This window comes from Phlebotomus papatasi, chromosome 2 (genome assembly GCF_024763615.1).
Source record: "Phlebotomus papatasi isolate M1 chromosome 2, Ppap_2.1, whole genome shotgun sequence".
Taxonomy (NCBI): Eukaryota; Metazoa; Arthropoda; class Insecta; order Diptera; family Psychodidae; genus Phlebotomus; species Phlebotomus papatasi.
The window spans coordinates 94,967,676-94,989,470 of NC_077223.1; the positions used below are offsets into that span (position 1 = coordinate 94,967,676).

At 35.8% G+C, this 21,795-nt stretch overlaps 3 protein-coding genes across 3 annotated transcripts; 2 read left to right on the forward strand and 1 right to left on the reverse strand.

Moving 5' to 3' along the window:
• Positions 1-4,527: 4,527 nt before the first annotated feature.
• On the forward strand, positions 4,528-5,115 carry LOC129802519 (U-Asilidin(12)-Dg3b-like). The gene is made up of 2 exons (XM_055848425.1): positions 4,528-4,782; positions 4,852-5,115. The coding sequence occupies exons 1-2, from the start codon at positions 4,695-4,697 to the stop codon at positions 5,016-5,018; spliced, it is 255 nt and encodes an 84-aa protein (XP_055704400.1). The 5' UTR covers positions 4,528-4,694; the 3' UTR covers positions 5,019-5,115.
• Positions 5,116-7,166: 2,051 nt separating this feature from the next.
• On the forward strand, positions 7,167-12,647 carry LOC129802479 (solute carrier organic anion transporter family member 74D-like). Its single transcript, XM_055848348.1, has 5 exons — positions 7,167-7,889; positions 8,383-8,945; positions 9,018-9,486; positions 11,617-12,366; positions 12,434-12,647. The coding sequence occupies exons 1-5, from the start codon at positions 7,597-7,599 to the stop codon at positions 12,597-12,599; spliced, it is 2,241 nt and encodes a 746-aa protein (XP_055704323.1). The 5' UTR covers positions 7,167-7,596; the 3' UTR covers positions 12,600-12,647.
• Positions 12,648-15,256: 2,609 nt separating this feature from the next.
• LOC129801086 (cytochrome P450 6a9-like) lies at positions 15,257-19,941 on the reverse strand. Its single transcript, XM_055845845.1, has 4 exons — positions 19,798-19,941; positions 18,836-19,694; positions 17,704-18,090; positions 15,257-15,342 (listed from the first exon to the last, which is right to left on the reverse strand). The coding sequence occupies exons 1-4, from the start codon at positions 19,939-19,941 to the stop codon at positions 15,257-15,259; spliced, it is 1,476 nt and encodes a 491-aa protein (XP_055701820.1).
• Positions 19,942-21,795: the final 1,854 nt, after the last annotated feature.

A 21,795-nucleotide genomic window follows, 5' to 3' on the forward strand; every position in this document is an offset into this window, starting at 1 on the left:
AACTCATTGTTTGTTACTATGCTCGAGGATCAAGTCAAATCAAGTAACTGTGTGAGTTAGTCAAGTCAAGTCTAAGTTAAGTGATGGTTAAATGTTGCTTCTTAATTTTTGCTTTTTTTATTTTGCTTCGAGCTTGGCTATAAGTAATTTATTTAGGAAAGGACTAAGTTGTATTTGAAATTTGAATTTATCTTTTGAGGTAAATATCGATTTCCTGGAGTTCCTATATTATAGTTAAAACAAAACCGTTTATCAATAGGGGGAAGTTGGACACCTTTGAAAGTGGGGCACCTTTGAAATTTGGATTTTTCACCTATTTTTAGAAAAAAATTGAGCCTTATAGTGGTATAATTTAGGTGCACAAACAGATTGAGAAGCTAAATTATATTATGATAAGGCTCAGTTCCACTTAAATATAGGTGAAAAATCCCAATTTCAAAGGTACCCCACTTCCCCCTAGTTGAATTATTATTTAAAAACAATTCAGTTTTATGCGGGAACTATTAATTTTCATTTTATTTGTGCAAATTACTTGTAATATTGTAACGAAAATAACTACATAAAATGCTTTAGGAAGAGATTGTGGATCGGTAATTACTTTCTAAACTCCGATTTTCCAAGTTTAATGAATAAATTTCAAATTCTTGAATTATGTGAAATATGTTATTGTATCTTTCCTCTTGGTAAAATTGATGATTTTACAAGATACAAAACAAGAAGATGTAGTAACCCGATTTTGAGGGTTGCTTTCAATGACAATTTCATCATCCTAAGATTTTTCTAGAAATATAACTTCCAGAAATAATTCAGATCAAAACAGGAAAGGGACAGATAATCCTAACCGGCTTATGTAGGTGAGATTCTTAACGTGAGCTAACTCGGAGTGCATGCAAATTCGATTTAGAGCTGAAGTTGGGAGACGCCATTCAGTTATCTTGAATAAAATTCGTGAAATTATACAAATTTTGTATTTAAACCAAAATATCAAGGATTTGGATGAACTGACAGAAAAGTGATATATGGGTGAAATGTAGACCAGAATGTTCTCTATAATTTTCTCATAGAACATGATCTCATCGATTACTCAGAAGCCAAGATAAGCGAGGTTTTTTGTTTCTTAACTCGTTTTTTCATCCAGAGTTCCCCAAGTAGTCATTTGTTGAACTTCAACTATATCAAAGAATTGTTGTATTTTGCGGGACTTTCCATTTAAACCCCTATTTTAAGTGTCTTGGTGGAGTAGAGGCAGTCAAATTGGCATCTGAGTGATTTCAAAGCGTTATTATGGGAAAAATCAATTTTTTCACACTTAAACGGCAAAATCGGAGTGATAGCGTAGTCTGAGTGGAAAATGATGTATGGACGAAATGTAGAGACAAATGTGCTCTACAATTATGTCGAAGTAATCATCAAAATCGGTTCAGCGACAGTCGAGATAATTGAGGTTATGTGATATTGAAATTGGTTTTTCGACTGTGGCGCCCCTGGTGTTGGTCCCACGAAGTTCAAATATTCTAGAAAGTTGTAGCATTTGGTGAGATCTTTCGTTTAAGCCCTCATTCATCAAAATCGGTCACATAGAACCGGAGATATGATTTTTTGAATGTTGTGAAATTTGACCCCTCATATCTCCGGTTCTATTGAAACCACAGCGCACATACGCACCATTTTGGAAACGTCCTAGACTGGACTACAACATACTAAAATTTCATTAACTTGCACAATGCCGGTTTTGAGAAAAGTGACTTTGAATTTCGATGAATTTTGACGCTATCACAGCGCCACCTATGCTGACTTTTTGAACTTCCATCTGAAAGTGCTCATCGAGACGAAACCAAAAAGGTAAAATTTAGGCCGCTATGTTAATTAGAACCGGAGATAGAGGCCGGTCAATGTTCGAACTTTGACCCTTTATAGCTCGGGTCAGGGGTTATGGATCGACTTAAGGTTTTTTTTGTTTGATAGGTATAATCAACGGCTACAACATACTAAAATTTCAGCCCGATTGCATAAAGAATTTTTGAGTTATTTAACTTTTAAGATTTAAAAATTTTCTTTTTAAAAAAAGCGCCCCTAGCGGTGGTTTTATGAACTTGCGATGTTAGAAGGGGAAGTGGCATTTCACGAGAGCTTTCCAAAAAGCCCTCACTTTTTAAATTCTGACAATTAGAACCGGAGTTATGGCCATTTTAAGAAATTTTTTTTGGACCCTTATAGCTCGGGTCAGGGGGGTCGGGGGACCTTAAGTTTGGTACTGATGGAAAGCTCTAAGGCTCAGCTATAACATACTAAAATTTGAGCCCGCTCGATGCCATAGGGGCGGAGCTATTGAGAAAACAAAAAAAGGGGGGTCTTCAAAATGGCGGAAGGAGGGGTGGGGGGTGGGGGGTCAATGCACCAAGTTGCAATTTTCATACGATATTTAACCTTTGCCGAAAACCGAAAGTCGATATCTTTTTTAGTTTAGGAGCTATTAAGCTCCAAAGAGCGGCCGGCCGGGAACGTAACTTAGCCCCCCATATATTCGTGATCAGGAAGTGGCGAAACACATTTTGGCCAAGTTTGAGCGCGATCGGACGACATGAAATTTTGTTAGGATTATAGTAGGTGAGATTGTTAAGAATCTCACCTAATAATTGACAAAAAATATATGATTAAAAAGTATTAGTCACACCATAAGTGTGAAGTAATTAAATAGAGGCGACACTCTTATCTCAAAATGATGGTGCGGAGTCTGAACACCGCCAAAGATGAAAGCAAATCGTGGTGCAGATTCCGAAAAATAGTCACAACATTGCCAAAATAATTAGCTATTGGGAAAATTATAAGCGAAGGTGAACAGAAAAGAATAATTAGGGTGGAATCACCAGTTCTCGCCAGTGCCCCACTTCTCGCCACTTACATTGAAATCGCTATTTTTCGCAATTTATGAAATAAGTGAGTCGCAATTTTTTTGTATTGTTTCTGCTTCTACGCATAGAATCGAAAAATAATAATTATTCGTTTTGGATTCACGATTTTGATCACTTTTTAGAGCAATATTTTAAGCAAGTGCATCGAATCCAACATCTCTTACTAAATGTACTAAGTGTCGTCAAATTTTCATCAGGCCAAAAATATCTATTTGGGTAAATAATTTGTCTATTGAATATTTAATTGCACTTGTGGAATACATAAAATTTGTATTTAGTCAATTAATATTTCATTTTATATTATTTTTGTATAAAAATGAGGCATGGCGAGAAGTGGTAATATTCTGGAATTGATTTTACCACCTGTCGCCATATCTTTTCAATAAGCGACGCTAACTTCACTTCGTACATTCTCAGTTGTCAAATCTGCATCGTTTACTTTCTGCAAAAGCCCGATAATTTGATTTCTCAAATAAAAGTGAAGAAAAATCATTTAAAGAGAGTAATAATAAAGTGATCACAAGGAAAGAGAAATGGTGAATGTATTCTTTTCATAGCATTGCCTAAAATAACCGAGTGTGGTTCTTTTCAAGTGGGTGGCGAGAAGTGGTTACAAATTTTACAAAACTGGCGAAAAGTGGTAAAAAGTGGCGACGAAATGGTTATTTTTGCATTATTAATAAAAATCAGTTTTTTAAGTAGTCCAGCGTTATGTTCTAGGATTATTGTTTTCACGTATCTAGAGCCAATACATCTAAGTAACTTTGTGTCAAATTTGACTTATCTTGTAACAAGGATTCAAAAGTTATGATTAAATAAATTTAATTTTTTCCTAAACATGGCGATAGCCGGTTATTCCACCCTAGTCTACTCAGTCCACTCAGTGAGTACTGATACCATCTATGTACGGAATTTAAGTCGAGAAATAAATCCTTAATCACTCTCACCGAGGGTTTTATTATGCCGTGACAGTGCCCTGTGTCTTCTTAACAAACCCACCACTGCACTACAAAGAAACTTCACTTTGATATTTCCAGTTAATAGGGTAAGTTTTTAAGTTTCACTATACAGGAGATCCCGGGATTATGCATATCGGAATTATGCATATGATGGGAATATGCAAATACCTTTATGTAACTTTGCCTATCATTAGGAGCTAATTTGTGATTTTTTTAAAATATCCTTATTATTATTATTATTATTTTATTCCACTCAGGTACTTTTACACAAAATCGCACCGTATAATTTCATAAAATATCCTTAAATGTATGCAAAATGTTTGAAACAGTAAATTTGAAATGTGTTTATTATGAACCTTTGGCTCTCAAAATAGCCCAAGAAATTGGCACCAACATATGCCATATGCATATTTCACGGCGTTTCTGTAAGTTATTCAAAAGAAATCTCCTGAGAGTATGCAAGATTTCCGTATGAATAAAGTCATTTTGCGCAGTTTTCCTCGGTGCCGAAAATATACATAATCCCGGGATCCCCTGTACTTGTTCACAATGAACCTTTTCGTGTTATATCAAGCCTTATTCTTGACGGGGTTGTTTTAACACTTACTCCAATATTTTCCTTCTTTGTAGAATTTTTCTCAGTGCACACGTGAGCGGTGATTTTGAGTTATCAGTAAATTTGTTGCATACCAATATTGGAATGTCACTAATTACTTCGGATTGAGTATGCTATATAATAGATCGCAAGACTGTGTCATGAATCAATGGTTCTGAGCAAACGTTTTTGAGGTTCAAGCTAAGTCAGTTGGAAATTATTGCAACAATGAGCATCTTCATAGTTTCTTTAGTTCTTGCCGTCGTTACGGGGGTTGTTATCGCTGATCCTGTTAAAAAGAAGTCTGAGGATTTTGGTAAAAATATTTATTTACTCTTTTTTCTGGAAAAAAAAATCTGATTAGGTAATAAATGATTCTGATTAGGACAAATGATGGAGGAAAATTCTGAAGCGGCTTTTCAACCTCGGGTAACTTGCGACATTCTTGGACCAACTGGATGGGGTGATGCTGCTTGTGCAGCACATTGCATCGCTATTGGATACAGTGGCGGATGGTGCGATAATCGCAAGGTCTGTAACTGCAGAAGATGATTTCAGATTTGATTTGCAGATTTCAGTTAAAATCTACAAATTTGAAATAAATGCTTTTTTGAGAAATAATAAATGAATTATCAATATTAAAAGATAACTAACCCTCTATCAAGTAAGATACCCTAAAGACGGTTATCAAAAAATCATATTTAGTGGAAGATTTTCAGGCTTCGCACACACTCTGGTTCCCAACACATTATATTTTTCCATTATTCCTTCGGACGACTGAAGCTTTGGACATTCAGTTTTATCTATTTCTCTTATTGGATTTTACATGGCTCTTTTCAGGAAATTTGAGGCATCAGTTAAGGTATTTAAATATAACATTACAATGGGTTAAGTTAATTAAAATATATTGAATAAATGAATTGTTCGAAGCTTGAGTCGTTCGAAGGTAGCACGCTTTCTTCTAGAGGAAATGCTTGGTATTTCAAAGCAAATGATGGAAAATTAAATAAATAAATTTTGAAGTTAAAGTGTGGAGTATGAATAAGGCAAATGCGGTAGATCTGAAAAGAAACTCCGAAATTAACAAATTTGAACAAATAGAACTTTTTTATAAAGGAATTTAATTAAATAGTAATAGAGAATAAAGTTATACAATAAGTTTATTTTTTAATCACTAAGTTTAATATCATACAGATATTCTCAAAGTTTTATCGGTTTTATAGAAAATATGATTTATATAGCTCTCAAACACTGCTAAACTAATCAGAAAAGACATGGAATGTTTTATAGAAATTGTCTGATTATTCATTAATCATCCAATTCTGAGATAAAGGAATTTTACAGATTTAAGTTAAAGATTTAGTGTCATAATTAAAAATTTATTATTCTATATTAAGGGGTAATGACGCTTCATCGATTACAATCTTAATAATAATAATAAAATTTATTGTTTCATGCGCAAAGTACATAGAATATATATTTATACATATATAAAAAATTATATTGACCAATGAGAATTAATTTTTCAAAGTATCAGTTGGGACTTTGGGGCAGGGAACCGTGAGAAGTAGATTGGCACATTGCGCCGATCAGTCGCCAAGATCCCGATGATCGTGTTGATCGGTCTACATGTCTACAAGATCACGCTGATTCAATTTACAAGATCGAAAGATCAAAAAATGAGAAAGAAATAAGGGAAGAGTACCCCGAATCGAAATGTTAAGAGACATGCTCGATCTTTAGTTGAAAATATAAGCCTCAAAATACTATTTGGTATTTTTGTGTCTGCTAATCGGTATACTAGTGATTCTTTTAACTATATCCGCGCATTTGAATTTTAAATTTTAAGAATAAATTAATAAAAAAATAGATGTAATTGCAACGATGTACTTTGTACCTCGGGTCGTCACAAATTTAATCAGGTGTATTACGGAATATTGGTTTTAAAAATTAAATCTAAACTAATGCACTGCATTCTTATGAGAGTTAAATGGTAAAAAGTAGCTAATAATTTTTAAAAATTCATTTGAATTGGTGCGACAATCTGATAGTAACTTGACGATCCGAGGAACACTGCCGATCGCTGGTGCTCTTCCCTTATTAAACTTATTTTTTTTTGACTGATCTTCTTTTTGAAAAGGTGAAGGTTAGGTTTCGCTTTAAATTTTTTCGTATTTAAAGATTCTAAAGGTCTTTCTGACTCTCAAACAGTTGACATTTAAAAATTAAAGATCCTTATCGATTGACCTTTTTTAACACTGAAGGATTTATCTAAGAGTACTAAGAAGTACGTTTAAAGCTGTCCTATTCTTCTTAATTTACTAGGGGGAAGTGGGGCACTTTTGAATTGGGGTCCTTTTTAAAATTGGACATTTTTCTCATATTTTTAAATAAAATTGGTCCTTGTCTAATATACTCATCACCACAAACCAATTGTTAAGCTGAATCGTATGATGATAAGGCTCAGCTTCATTTAAAAATGGGAGAAAAAAGTCCAATTCAAAGATGACCCACTTCCTCCTAATATATCTGTTGTTGTAAAGGCTTCCGAGGTTTGATTAAAAAAGTAGGTTATTGAACTTAAATTCAAGTATTTAATGTCACCTAATCTCTATAAAGAAAACGTTATTTTGTATTAGTCTCACATTTATTACAGGAAGTAAAATTGATAATGGTTATAATTTATCGGCAATTGATAAGAGTTTTTTTTTATTTTAACTTCTGTGAGATAATGATATCAGTCTCCATGAAAAATCATTGCACTTACACGCGATTTTTCGTAAAGATGCAAAATTATTGATTATATTGTGGCGGTTTATGTTGTGTTAGGTCATTATCTTCTCGATTGTCTGTATATGGTTTACCCCTCTCACTATCTTACAGAGTGAAAAATAATTAATTGCAGAGACGATAATCGATGTTGACATTGAAGGGGTTGTTATCACTCTATTATAGGCTGACATAGAAAATTGTTGAGACACATTTCTCTGTGAGATTTTCCTAGGTGGTATATTGAGAAAAGTCCAAGATGGTAAATATTTAATTAAGTAGCATTATCTCAGGGTAAATAGTCACAATCAACATTAGAGGGACTTAAATGTGACAAGACAATGAGTGCGAAAGGCGGCCAATGCATACAATTGTACCACCAAAAATTCTTAGTCTTGTGGAGTCTGTGTCTGCGGTTGGAAGTGACTGTGAATGCAAAGAAATGGTCCAGGAAATTCCTGAAGACACCGTGGGCAATGGGACTGCCCGAAGTGTCCCAGAAAGTCAGCCGGAAGAAGAGCATAAGATGCTACTATCAGCAGAAGATAAACCAAAGATCCAGCAAATGGACTTGGAGATTGGAACAAATGATATTCCGGTGACGGATGAAACGAGGTGTGGTTATGGATTTTGTACTGGATCATTTCTTCAGAAGTGAGTAATCTTTTTATTAAAAAATATTACAAAGTTATTGTCGAAAGATTTATGGATATTGCTAATGGTTGGTTAATGCTTGAGTTTTGGAACCAAAATTTGTTGTTCCGCGCCCTAGGGCGCCCCCTATATCCCTAAGGTCCTAGAACATAGAGCTTCTTGCTCCCGTTTACTCACTCCAACCAAGACTGATCACTTTGTCCACTCTTTGCGGTCCCGTTCTTACGAGAAGAAATGATTGCCTACACCGTAGCAATTTTAATAGAAGAATCGACTTCTACTTAAGATCAAATTCGAGTTTAAAGATTTTGAAGTTCATTATGTATCTATTTATGATTCGCCAAAATTTGCAATGCAAAGAATTTTTGGATCAAAGAGATATACAAATTAACAGACCCCTCACATATCTTAACTTATACTTTTCTTCCGAGACGGAGAAACAAATAAAGAACGTCATACACAAGGTTGAAGATGACTTATAATATTTTAACAGATTCGCAAACAAGAAGATTTATGTGCTGTTATTCGGCGTATCAGGAGCTTTCTTCAACAGTAGCTTTGCATATTTCAATGGCACAATCTCAACAATTGAGAAGCGCTTTAAGATACCTAGCCGAAATTCTGGATTTATTTCCGTGGGCAATGACATTAGCCTTATGTTGGTATCCATCTGGATCACATACTATGCTGGAAAAGGTCACAAGCCACGATGGATGGCAGCTGGACTGTTCATGCTATCGGCTTTTTGTCTCCTAACTGCACTACCTCACTTCATTTATGGTGGAGGTAGTGTAGAAACATTTACCGTAGAACATGGTTTTAATCCAGATGAGGATGAACTTAAGATAATGATGGAGCAAGAGAAGAACAAGACCCTCTGCAATTCCAATCTTCGCGAAGCGGTCAAGTGCGAATTGGATGAAGGGAATTGGGGTCCTCAGATTATCTTCTTCGGTGCTCAGGTGATAGCTGGTGTTGGTGCAGCACTCTATTCCTCCCTTGGTACAGCCTACATGGATGATAACGTTAAGAAGTCAAAGACTCCAGCTCTTATGAGTAAGTTATTTTTACAATATCAACCAGGAGCAGGAACTGAGAAAATGATATCTGACTCTTCAATTATTCCAGGTTTATCGTTCTTCATCCGAATGCTTGGTCCGGCTTTTGGTTACGCACTGGCATCCTTCTCCGTTAACATGTTTGTTTCTCCTACTCTTACACCAACCATTACAAAGAGTGATCCACGTTGGATTGGTTCTTGGTGGTTCGGATGGTTCTTACTTGGTGTTGTACTATTCTTCTTCGCCTCTCTCATCTCACTATTCCCACGGCAACTACCACGAGCAGCTGAAAGACGAAGATTAGCTGCTCTGAAGCGCAAGGAAGATAAGAATCCAGACAGTGCAGACACTGATGAGGAAAATCTTCCAGCAAGTTTTGATGACATGATGAAAACTCTTAAGCGACTCTTTAGCAACAAAACTTTCATGTTCAACAATTGCGCCAGTATCTTCTATTTCTTTGGCTTTACACCATACTGGATATTTACGCCAAAATATATGGAGTCTCAGTATCAGCAGACTGCATCGGATTCAAAGTGAGTATAATATTGATTTTCTACTGATTCTTGACTTTTTTTTAAATTAAAAAGATAGTAAAAGGCGTCCTAGTTTTGTGGAATCTTGCAATTTTCGAGAGAGAGCTCTCTGTGAATTAACCCTTTGCATAGTTTTAATATGCAGATTTGTTTACCATTCATAGCTTCTTAGAAAAATAATTGGAAATTGAAAATTGATTATGTGGTTACTGACGGAATATTTGTATTGTGAAGAAACCGGTGAGCGTCGGGGATATAGGGCAGCTTAGAAAAACAACGATTCTTCCCAAAGATATTTCGGCTCAGTCTCCAAGCTTTCCTCAGTTAGATTTGACTACTGAGGAAGGCTTGGAGACTGAGCAGAAAGCTTTGGGAAGAATCGTTGTTTTTCTGAGCTGCCCTATATCCCCGACGCTCACCGGTTTCTTCACAATTGAAAATTGAAATCTGAACTTTTACCTTAAACTAACCTTAATTGGTCGTGAATATTATTAACATTTGATATAGATATAAATTAGAGCAAGAATAAATTGAAGTCATTGGCAAGTTCGAAAAAAATATTCAAATTTGATAAAATGAGTGGAGAAATAAGCCTTGTATGCTAATTTCACTTTGATCTTGAAATATTCAAAAATATGAATTTTCCGGTTATATGGATAGACAAAATGTTAACTGAGCTTACCTCCAAAATTCAAAAATTAATGAAATCGCTTGGGCCTCTTTTAAGAAAAACAAACACAAAAACATAATTTTAAATTGGATAAATAAATAAAGAATAAATTAGAAATAATTTTTAGGGCCATCAAAGACCAAAATTCGTCATACGGTAATATTATCAATTTTGCATTTTCCAAATTTACCAAATTAATTTCATTAGTTCGTCCTTTTGTTGCACTTTTTTCAAAGTAAATTGTTTTGTACATAAAATTATATACAAACATATACTGATCAAGAACCGTACTTGTTTCTTTGTCTTCCAAAAAATTGCGATTTTTTTTTAAGCAACATTTTATTACAATGTGTTGAAAATACGCATAGCTCAATCATAAAACGGCCAAGATTGCGCTTAAAATTACGCACAACTCAATGATAAAACGGTCAAGATTGCGCTTGAAAACACGCACAGCTCAATCACAAAACGGTTGAGGTTGCGCTTAAAATCACGCACAGCTCTATCATAAAACGGTTAAGATTGCGCTTAAAAATACGCACAGCTCAATAATAAAATGGTCAAGATTGCGCTTAAAAACACGCACAGCTGAATCATAAAACGGTTAAGGTTGCGCTTAAAATCACGGACAGCTCAATCATACGCGTCGTGAATCCCAAGAAGCTATCGCTTACCGTTTAGTCTCTAAGTTTGCTAACGAATGTCCGAATGATTGGTGGCTGATGTACTTGAAAATTTGCCGAACATTGCAAGTATTGCTATGAGCTAAGTTTGTAAACATTGAAAAGATTTATATGCCTCTTAATTATATAAACAATTATATATTACATATATTTAACTGGTCTTATATTTGAAGCGAACTTGTAGTTTGATTTAAATTATAGTTATGAATTTAAACGCATCTTTTGGATCCCTGAATACCTCTAAATACCTAAAATATGATATGACGTTCTGATAAAAACGCTTTTTTTGGATTATTTAGAACCAATACAAATCCAATTCTTATGATCGATTTCAAAGAATAAGGATGTTTAAACCTAGAATATTTTTTGTAGGATCTCGATTAATTTACAATGCAATATTTAAAAAAAAATATTTTTGATCAAAAAATTGTGAAATTGACTTGATGCATATGTTGCGGTCTGGAAAGAGTTAATGTGAATAATTAAACTTTTTGGTCAAATACTAACTGGGTAAATTGAATTTTGAATAATCTTTCCTTTTCAAAGTCCCAAGCATGACCCTCATTGATGCTTTGTTTGCAACGACATTGACAGCCACTAATAATGTCTGAACTGATTAAAATCATCCAATGATTAGAGTGTCATGCTGGGGCTGTCTTTGGGTGGTTGCTGAAGCATGAAATGCAAATTTTGTGGGTGGTAAAGTTTCCCTTAATTGACATGTATATTCCATTTCTCTACATAATATCATTCATTCCTGGGGTGGATGTCGTACAGCTTGTACACGGGAACTGTGGCATTTGCCTTCACCGCGATCGGGATACTGACATCGGGCTTCGTGGTGTCACGGTACAAGCCAAGTGCCAGGAAGATGGCAGCATGGAATTGCATTGTGGGTGCCATCACCACCCTTGGCTACTTGAGCTATACCCAAATTGGCTGTGCAGCAAATGACAATGCTGTGGTGATGAATGAGAATCCTCTCGATGGCATCCTCACGTCCTGCAACTCCAATTGCCATTGCGACTACGTAAAGTATGCACCAGTGTGCGGGGAAGATGGGCACACGTACATTTCCGCATGTCATGCCGGCTGTACGGATCAAATTGACACCGGGGTCAACTCCACTGCCAAGCTTTTCACCAACTGCAGCTGCATCTCGACATCTACTTCTGTGACACCCCACTGGATGAATTCCTCAATTGAGGGGGGTTCTGGAGGAACTGCAACACCAGGAGCGTGTCCTGTGGACTGCAAGAGAGAATTTCATATGTTCCTCATTGTTATGTGTATCCTAAAATTGCTTGGGTCCACAGGCATGGCAACCAATTTCCTCATAAACATTCGATGCATTGATGAAAAGGATAAAACCATATCCATGGGGATTTCTTTTACAATCACCAGTCTCTTCTCATTCATACCAAGTCCTATTATCTTTGGCATGATTATGGATAGCACATGTGTCCTCTGGGGCAAGACATGTTCTGGCACTGGCAATTGTTGGCGGTATGATGGACCTTCATTAAGGTAAGTTTACTTTGCAGCAGCAAAAATTATCAAGTACAAAATTCTTAAAGTATTTTTCCAATTTCAGGTACTTTTTGAATTCCGTGACAAGCTTGAGCATAGGAATAGCCGTAATATTTGATATTATTGTCTGGTACTATGTTAAGGATCTCGTGGTATTTGATGAGAAAGAAGAAATTACCGAATTGACAGGCGATGAGCAGAATGGTGAGAAAGAGAAATCAATGTCTTGAAAAATAACATTGTGTCATGGGACGAGAAATAAAATTTCAATACAGAAACTTATTGAAATACCATGAAAGGAGAAGGTATAGGAAAATTCAGCAGACACTTTGGCACTTTTCATACTCTGCACAACATTTATACGCAGTAAACCACCCTCGTGCACATACAGCATCCCAACAATGGCTCAGAGGGGAGTTCAATAAACTCTCTCTTCCTATGAGCCCACTCGCATACGTTGTGTATAGATTTCAGAAAATCTTGTTCTGTATACTAAAATGAAAAATTTACTAATGTTTCAACGGTTTTATTTCAAAAGAAGAAACTTTAAAATGACTCTAACCTTTAATCCTTAAAGGACAGTAAGGATGGGAACCGAGTAAATTTCATACAACTAACTTTTTACTTTTTTTCTGACCCGCAATATTAGGCCCTGTTGTCCTTAAAAGGTTACAACCATTATAGATGGACTATGAAGTTTGGTAACGTATTGGAAAGGTCTTGGTCTTTATTATTACGTGTGTTGAGATAGTCCCAAAACATAGGCTCCGGGCACCACGATTAGTCACTCTGTTGTACCCATCTCCTTTATTTGCAAGACCTTCATTATGACGTTCTTAATGAAGTATATACCTCCATTTTGGAATATTTTAACGGAGATAAGAGAAACAGAGTCGTCTAGAGATATCCTCCGCTCTATCTCAAATGCCAGACAGAAGCACACACAGTACAGTCATGAATACAGGTTGTCCGCCTTGAGTGGCAAAGTCAGGATCGAAAGAAAACCCGCAAATTAACGTCCAGTGACACAGAAAAAACACATAGTGGAAACTGGGGCAGTAGTAAACACAGGGTAGTTCTGAACACTGATTCTTATGTCTACGTTTCTTACGGTGCTATCACACTAGGATTTTTCACAATTTAATTTTAAATTGAACTCAGCAAATTGAGCATTAAAATTGCGAGAACTACTTGACATTTTTCATAGCCAAGACACATTTTTGTAAGAAATTTTGTAAATTAAAAAAGCCGCGTAGATTGCCAGTTGTTTTATTTTGTCAGTTGTGATTTTGTTACATTAGAAAAATGAGTGAGTCTAGTGATGAGGAAGAAATTTTCCTACTTTATGTAGGAGACATGTTCAATAAAAATGTGTCTCAAGGTAAAAGGAAGGAAGAGATCTGCCCACGGATTCATTGAAAAAATGTATGATGATACCGCATCTGGTGATTTTTTTTTGACACAACAATTTTCTTCGTATGGCTACTGAACAATTTGAGGAACTACTTGACATAGTTGGACCTCATTTGCAGAAAGAAACAACGGAAATGAGGGTTGCCTATATCGCCTACGTCCAATAAAATTGGAATAATTGAGCAATTTTAACATTTTAATTTGCTGTGTTGAAATTAATTTGAGCAGCCACATTTATGCTATTTTAGCATAATTAAACATGTTTTGGTGGGCCAAGTAATAGTTTATATCACAAAATAAGCGAAGATCTATTAATTCAAATGATTTAATGCAAAATAACGCATAGGAACAATTCATCTGAAAATTGAATTGAATTTACAAATTGAAAAATCCTAGTGTGATAGCACGGTTAGACTTAACGACTATTTATTCAGGGAACAAGGATCCCTATACTATCTATAAATGGGTCCCGGTCAAAATCACGAAAGCCAAAATCTCGAAAGCCAAAATCCCGAACGCCAAAATTCCGAAAGCCAAAATTCCGAAAGCCAAAATCCCGAAAGCCAAAATCCCGAATTCTTAAAAGTGTCATAGCTACTCCCACGATTGCACCCACGCTTTTTGGAGGCAAAGGGAAATCTTCTGTGTCTTGGAAAATTATTCTAAACATTTTCCCACATATAATTTCATCCCTTTCAGGATTTTGAACTTTCGAGATTTTGGCTTTCGGGATTTTGGCTTTCGGGATTTTGGCCTTTTCGGGATTTTGGCGTTCGGGATTATGGCTTTCGGGATTTTGGCTTTCGGGATTTTGGCTTTCGGTATTTTGGCTGCCACCGCTATAAATTCGTATAGATCGTGTCCTCTTAAGTCTGTTATCTAACTAAAAACATCGCAATGGTTACAACTACCCCTTGTTTACTACTGCCCTAGTTTCGCCTACGCAGGAGGTATCTTTGGAATAAGTTCCAGAAACATCCTAATTTATGCAAAAAATCATCGTTCAAGAATATGGGCAAATCTTATCGTGATTATGTCCATTCTTTTTTTTTGGAGTCAAGTGTACGGTGCCTCATATTTAAGCAGTCCAACAAACGTTCTTAACTATGTGTTTTGTTAAGATTTAGAATCTCTTTTTGCATGTCGAAGACCGGACCGTTTAAAGCAAAGTGTGTATCTTGTGTTAACTAGCCGCTTCTCATTGAAAAAGGTCTTTCATACGGCTACCTTATAGCCGCAAGTAGACAGAGTGGGAAAATAAAGCGTCTTTTGGTACTAGATTTAGCGAAAGTATCCATAGTCATGTCAATAGTGTTCATGATACTACTTAGCTCACTCTCCGTAGACGTAGGGGGCCTCGAATAAGCCTCCATAAGTTATGTTGTATCTAGGGCCTTGGAGTAGTTTGGTCGCATGACCTATGATTGAGCTCATGGACGAGGACCATTTATTTACGAATTTAGCTTATTCGCAGCTATACCTGGAAGATCTCAGAGAGTTCCGCCAGGGCCGTCCAGTGATCCTGACACGTACTGGACCCACGGTAGCGTGAGCAGAACCCTATGTTTTAAAGGTTTTATACTCTAGTTAGACACTCATAATCAGTTTCTGAATAATCAATTTTTCTGCATAAACATAGAAACTTCTTTTAATATGAAATTGATGAAGTCAAGTTATTATATTGATTATATTTACGTTATGTCGTATCTCGGCTTAAGTCGTAAGCGTGTCTAGTTAACTTTAATTTAAAAAACGCTTTCAGAGACAAGGTGCATAGAAAGTGATATAATTTGGAATTAGTGTTACAAGTTGGACAATTCACCGGTACAAGTTGGACATGGCTTTTTTCTTGATAAATACAGTACAAAATTTGTTTTTAAGCACAAGGAGCCAAATTATAAAACTAAAGCATTAAAAATATACAAATAAAACTGAAGTACTAAATTTATCAAGACAAAAAGCCCTGTCCAAATTGTACCATTGCATTGTCCAACTTGTACCACTTTACCCTACAGACTTCTATTTAGAATTGAATTGGGAGGACTGGGAATCTTTCGCTAACTAGTCGGTTGGCCTATTTTTTAAGCTATGATGTTCTAGTTTTCTGATCGACTAAGCCCTTGACTTTAATTCGAGGTCTACCCATTTGTTCAACTCTGTCGGATTGAACTGTTCTCGACTGGTGTGCGACATATCTGCCTCAATACGAAAAGCATTAGCGACTTTTACTACCTGACCTGTTAATGGGTAAGGGTTTGGGCAGCATATGGGAATAAATGTTGAAGATTTGTAAATTCGATCATATCATCTGGGTTGACAAAAGTCGACTAGGTCGTATACTTACTTACTTAACCGGCGCTACAACCAATTACTGGTCTTGGTCTGACTCAGGCCAAGTCTTGGCCTGACGCCACTGTTCTCCAATTCCGCATCCCTAATGAGCTGGCGTCCTGGTCCACGCTGTCGGTCCATCTGAGGCTGGGTCGGCCTCGTCTCCTCGAAGCATAGAGTCCGTTCCTAAAGACTTTCCAGGCTCGGTCATCCTCATCCTTGCGAACCAGATGACCAACCCACCGGAGCCTATTGAGGCGTATTTGCTTGACGACAGTTACCTTTTGGTAGCGCTCATACACCTCATGGTTGTATAGGCTCCGGAATCGTCCTAGGTCGTATGCTTTCTATAAAGTTGCATATGGGCAATATGGATTGATTGAGTTGGAAATACTATTTTGTAATACCTTTTTCCTTAAATTATTATCATAGTTTTATTTATTATTTTCTTTTTTAATAATATTATCCTGCTTTCTCGGGAATATTCAAAATGAAAAGCAGAAAAGTAAATTTTCATTGAAACTTTGCACCCTCTCTTGCTACCTTTTTCATCTTTTCCCCCAATTCATTCGACACTTCGGTTAAGTTCTCCGTTGGTGCAGCATTCGTCGATCTCCCCCAAACCTTGGTACCTCACCATCACATGTGTTTTCGGTGAGAAAGGAAAAAAAAGCAACTCCAGTGCTGGGAAACTATCTAATTACTCTACGGCTTTTTCTCCCCAACATTTTCAGCATACAGACGATTCCCCCTAATAGCTCGACAGCACAGAGCTTTCCGATGCTTTGCAGCAGATCCTCAGATGAATTGTGAAGTGTTAGGGTACTTTGGCTCATGTGTGTGTGTATGAAGAGTGCGAAAATAGTGTTAACTAATGGAAATTTATCGCAAAATGTGAGAAAATGCTTTTCACCCCATTTCCTTTTGCTACAACTCGCGCACCATGCACAAAATGTTAATACATGTAACAAATTGCAAATTTATTTAACCCACATCTTGCTTCTCTACACAATCTATTTCATTTTATTGTGTGTAATTGGTGAAATTATTTTGCTACCCTTCACTTCCGGCTCTAAAGGGTAGGTAATACTGTTAAAGTTTCAAAGAATTCTATTTGAAATATTTGATATAGGTACTTTGCCTATTTTTCTGAGTTGTATACTTCAATGTTTAAAACATTTTTTTTATCCGACAAAAACATTAAATTTTTCATATTTCATATTAAGATTGGTTGACAAATTTCAATCTTTTTGCCATATATTTCACTTTAAGAGATTAGCTATAGGAGTCTCAAAAAAAACAAAGATAATAAAGTTAAGTGTACAACCCAGAAAAATAGGCAAAAATATATCAAATGTTTCAAATAGAAAAATTACGCTCAGTCGAATACGCTCTTACTAAAGTGACTGTAATTATGTGAAGACAGATAGAACGCAAGCCACTCTTTTTTCTTTTTTAAATTTCATCTGCACAATAAAACTAAATTATTTATGAGAAAGGAAGTAATTTTCTGATATATTTTTTTATTTTAAAATATAATTTTCATCATGAATTTATATATTTAAATCCTCTTTAGTGTTAGCCACATACCTCCTTGGGGGGCCATCATAATGTTATCCTTCTTAAGGATGATTGGATTAGGTGTTCGTGAGCAGGAGTTAATGTGGAAGCTTCTTAAAATAGTTGCCAAGCCAACGCGCATCTGCATCATACCAAAACGCAGGCCTATGCAATTCCTTGAGCCATATCCAAATGGCATAAATGCAGCACTATGGCGATTTTTAGAAGATTCCACGGAAAATCGGTCTGGATCGAATTTATCTGGATCCGGAAAAATGTCTGGATCATTCTGGATTGCATGGATGGGTATTATTACTCTAAGATTTTTCTTCAACACGAATTTAGTTCCAGGCACATGATAATCTCGAGAGATACGACGTGTAAGGCTGCCGCCTGATGGATATTTCCTCATTACCTCTGAAATGATTTGTACGCACGATAAAATTTGGAAGATGTTAAGGCGGGAGTTTGGTCTATTTTCTGTTCAATTTATTTTATTAGCCAACGTTTCGATCCTGGATGAGAGCTCCTTCAGGGCATCAAAATCAGGGAGAATAATTAAGAAGCAAGTATTTAGAGTACTACTTTCTATCAATTCTGCTAACGACACTTCCTCATCTATTTACCAGAGGAATCCAGGATCGAAATGTTCGTTGGCTAATTAATTGAAGAACAGAAAATAGACCGACCTTGACTTGCCTTGATTATGATCTACAACCAGAAGTAAAACTTGGAATCTCGGACAAAGAAGTTTGGAGCTTCTGTCTTTGACCGTTTAGAGCACTTTGAAGTTCGAACATTATTAGGGGATGGCGCGCTACCATCAGACAAATCAAGCTTCGCACAACTAATTTTATCGCTATCTTTCGCATTGATTTGACCGATTCTAATATAAAATTTTAATTGCTAGTCCAATGTCTCAAGTTTCCTGAAAAGAGGCCATGGATCAAATACATTAAGAACATAGAAAAAAAATTGAGTTGTTTGAAGTTTCTGTCGTCCAAAGGAAGCGCGTCTTACTCTATAATGATTCCTTACCATAACCAAAATTTTAAGGGATTATACCCTAATTAGTACATCGGAAATTTCGCATTATCCGAAATTCCAAGTTTTACTCTATTAGTGTTTAATATTCCATTACTATGACATCTGAAATATTTACCATTTATAGCCTGATCGAGATAAGTCATTTCCATGGCAGCCTCATAAGTAAATTCTCCATTATATTTAGCCAGAGTTTCGACAACATTCTTTCGAGTTTTGGCTTGAATCTCCGGATGCTTTGCCAATTCGTATAAGGCAAATGCCATGGCAGTCGCACTTGTCTCATATCCTGCTACGAAAAATGCAAAAGATTGAGCAGCAATCTCTTCCAAAGTCAGTTTGCCTTCATTGTTACTAGTCTCACTATCTATGTTTCCGTGATTCTTGATCTGCATCAACAAATTCAAGAAATCATTTCTTTGTACCCCATTCTCTTCGCGATATTTAATCGTCTCGCTGACAACACCACGGTAGAAATCGGACACGTCTTTGTCAACTATTGTTATGTGCAATTTCAGAGCAAGATCCTTGTACGATTCCGCGAAATATAATTTTAAGTTCTTCCACCAACTCATTTGAATAGACTTATCACCATAGATACGGAACTCGACATTAGGATTTTTAAGGCTATTGCAATCAAGTCCGAATGCACAAGAACCTATAACATCAGTGCTAAAACGCGAAAGATATTCTTTAATTTCAATCTCTGTATCATTACCGATTTTTTCAAATAGAGTTTTGTGGAAGTTTTGAGCGACATCAATCATTGTGGGTAGTATCATCTTCATCTTCCCGCTGGTAAAGGTAGGTGATATCTTAGCTCTTAAGGTCTTCCACTTTTCACCGTCGATGTTGAAGAGATGGGCAGAGATAGGATCATCCTCCGTGTTGTAGTATCGAGCTCTGTCGTGGAAATACTCGAAATCCTTAACTAAGATTCTCTGAATGAGATCCGTCCATAAGGAACACTTGTGGTGCTATTGTAGCATAGAATCCCATGAAGGGGGCCTTTCCTTTAAACCGTTTGTAGAACTGTTGAAACGGTTGAAACAATTCTGATGAATGCAACTTGGAGCCCACTTGACCAATATTGCCCCAAGGAAAGCTTGGCTCCGCATAAGGTACTCCAAGTTTTGCCCAGTAGGAGTACTTGCGTTTGAAGAAGAAGTAAACAAGAATAACAAAGCCTCCAATGAGGATCACTACTTCACTCAACAAATTCATTCAGAGTTTTAGATAAAAGCTTCGATGTAATACTGAACAATGTTTTCGTGTGGTCTTTCTGGAAATTATTCAAAACTCCTCATGTCTTGAGCTTTTATACGCAATAATCCAAACAGCAATTAAGCTGTATTATTTAGCAAATTAAATGTTTGCAAGGCACTGAAGTAAGTGCTTATTATTAGTTTTCCATCTCAAAAAATACGGTGATAGGTCTAGATCAGTTCATGGTTTACTGAGATTCTCAACGTAAGCCAATTCGAAATGCATGTGAACTCCCGTATAGACATGAAGTTTGTTGCACGCAGTGTAGTAATTTTGAGTCGAATTTTGGAAATAAATACAATTTTTGTATTTAAAATTAAGTATAATAGGGTATTGTTAGAATTCCTTTCGATTATTCATCGAGGATCGAACAGTTAGACCTATCAACTCTGTCAACTAAGACTATTTAAAGACCAAAGAGCCCTGCTTAATTTTCTACATGACCTTAATTAATTCAAATGCATTTTGCGCCTCAATCGAATACTTTCGAAGTTGCGAGATTTGAGAACGGTGTCGAACCATTGAGAAAACAAAAGCCGGAGTCTTTGAAATGGCAGAAAAATGTGTGGGGTGGACAGTGGAGGACTATTCATGAAATCGCCATTTTTTTCCCGATAATAATAACCTTTGCCTAATACCGTAAGGCGATAACTTGCTCAGCTTAGGGTTATTTAACTCGAAAGAGCGGCACGACAGCTGGATTGCGGGTAAGTCTATTAGCCACCTTAATCACTTTAGTCATCCATATATTCGTGATCAGGAAGTGGTGAAAAACATCTTGCTAAAGTTTGGGTCCGATCAAATGGCATGAGATTTTGTTATAATTGTAGTAGATGAGATTGTTATGAATCTCACCTTAAATTAGACTAATAAAAGCTAATACGAACTAAAAAAAGCACTTTGCTGACGTATAAGATAGTTAACAGATATATCTCTACTTAAAGTTTCACTTTTTACATAATTAAATGATACTACAGAAATGAGCAGTAAAAAACTAAATTGATCAGCAAAAAATAATAAACAAAAAAAAACAATATTTCAATTTAGAACTTCTAAAGAAGTGAAATTTTCATGCATGTTTGGTAAAAGGAAAATAAATAGTTTTTGACCTACAATTTTATTATAAACAACGAATTGCAAAAACTAACTAAATTATTCTTCCAATTAATAAAATTTGTTGGGCTTTTCTTCTAACTCCGTTATTCTTTAAAATGTTTATCAATTTACAATTATTTTAAATGGTGTGAATCGTTACATAAATTGTTTCAAAATTTATACAATACTCTGTAGATTAGTATGGTTGTATTTTAGTTGATATAATCAGCTACTGATAAAGTGCCAAGCGAATTGGACTAACTGTAAAGCTCTGGGATTCAAACATCTTTCTCAAAAATTAGCTTAGGTTCTTAATTTTTTTTTTCAAAAGTTATGGTCGAGAAAATTTGTTTTTTTTTAAATTGATTTTCTCTCAACTTTCGTAAACCGATGTGAAATCTGACCATATCAGATCGGGCCCAAAATCTTTGTATGTATTTGTGCACGATTTGACGCTCATAAATCACATATATTTAGTTTTTCAAAATTTAGTTTCTCAAATCTTAGTATATTATAGTCGTATACCAGTGTTCGAGTGTTCGGAGCTACCCCTCGGTTTTCAATTTTTCAATTTTAGGTGTTTCTGAGAATTTTACGAGTATCATCATAAAGTTCAAATTTTTTCAATGAAAAGTGGCGAAAAGTGGACAATCAATCCTAATTGTTTTCGCCGTAAATTCCCAAAATATTATACAAAAAATAAATTCTAAAAAGTTT

What these genes read in the sequence shown, in the direction of transcription:
- LOC129802519 (XM_055848425.1), top strand. Translation starts at nt 4,695, where the DNA reads ATGAGCATCTTCATAGTTTCTTTAGTTCTTGCCGTCGTTACGGGGGTT. An exon ending in AAAGAAGTCTGAGGATTTTG is followed by an intron (nt 4,783 to 4,851) that starts GTAAAAATATTT and finishes GATTCTGATTAG; the next exon opens with GACAAATGATGGAGGAAAAT.
- LOC129802479 (XM_055848348.1), top strand. Translation starts at nt 7,597, where the DNA reads ATGCATACAATTGTACCACCAAAAATTCTTAGTCTTGTGGAGTCTGTG. An exon ending in ACTGGATCATTTCTTCAGAA is followed by an intron (nt 7,890 to 8,382) that starts GTGAGTAATCTT and finishes ATATTTTAACAG; the next exon opens with ATTCGCAAACAAGAAGATTT. An exon ending in TATGATGGACCTTCATTAAG is followed by an intron (nt 12,367 to 12,433) that starts GTAAGTTTACTT and finishes TTCCAATTTCAG; the next exon opens with GTACTTTTTGAATTCCGTGA.
- LOC129801086 (XM_055845845.1), bottom strand. Translation starts at nt 19,941, where the DNA reads ATGAATTTGTTGAGTGAAGTAGTGATCCTCATTGGAGGCTTTGTTATT. An exon ending in TCTCGATCAGGCTATAAATG is followed by an intron (nt 18,091 to 18,835) that starts GTAAATATTTCA and finishes AAATCATTTCAG; the next exon opens with AGGTAATGAGGAAATATCCA. An exon ending in TATGATGGCCCCCCAAGGAG is followed by an intron (nt 15,343 to 17,703) that starts GTATGTGGCTAA and finishes TTTAAAACATAG; the next exon opens with GGTTCTGCTCACGCTACCGT.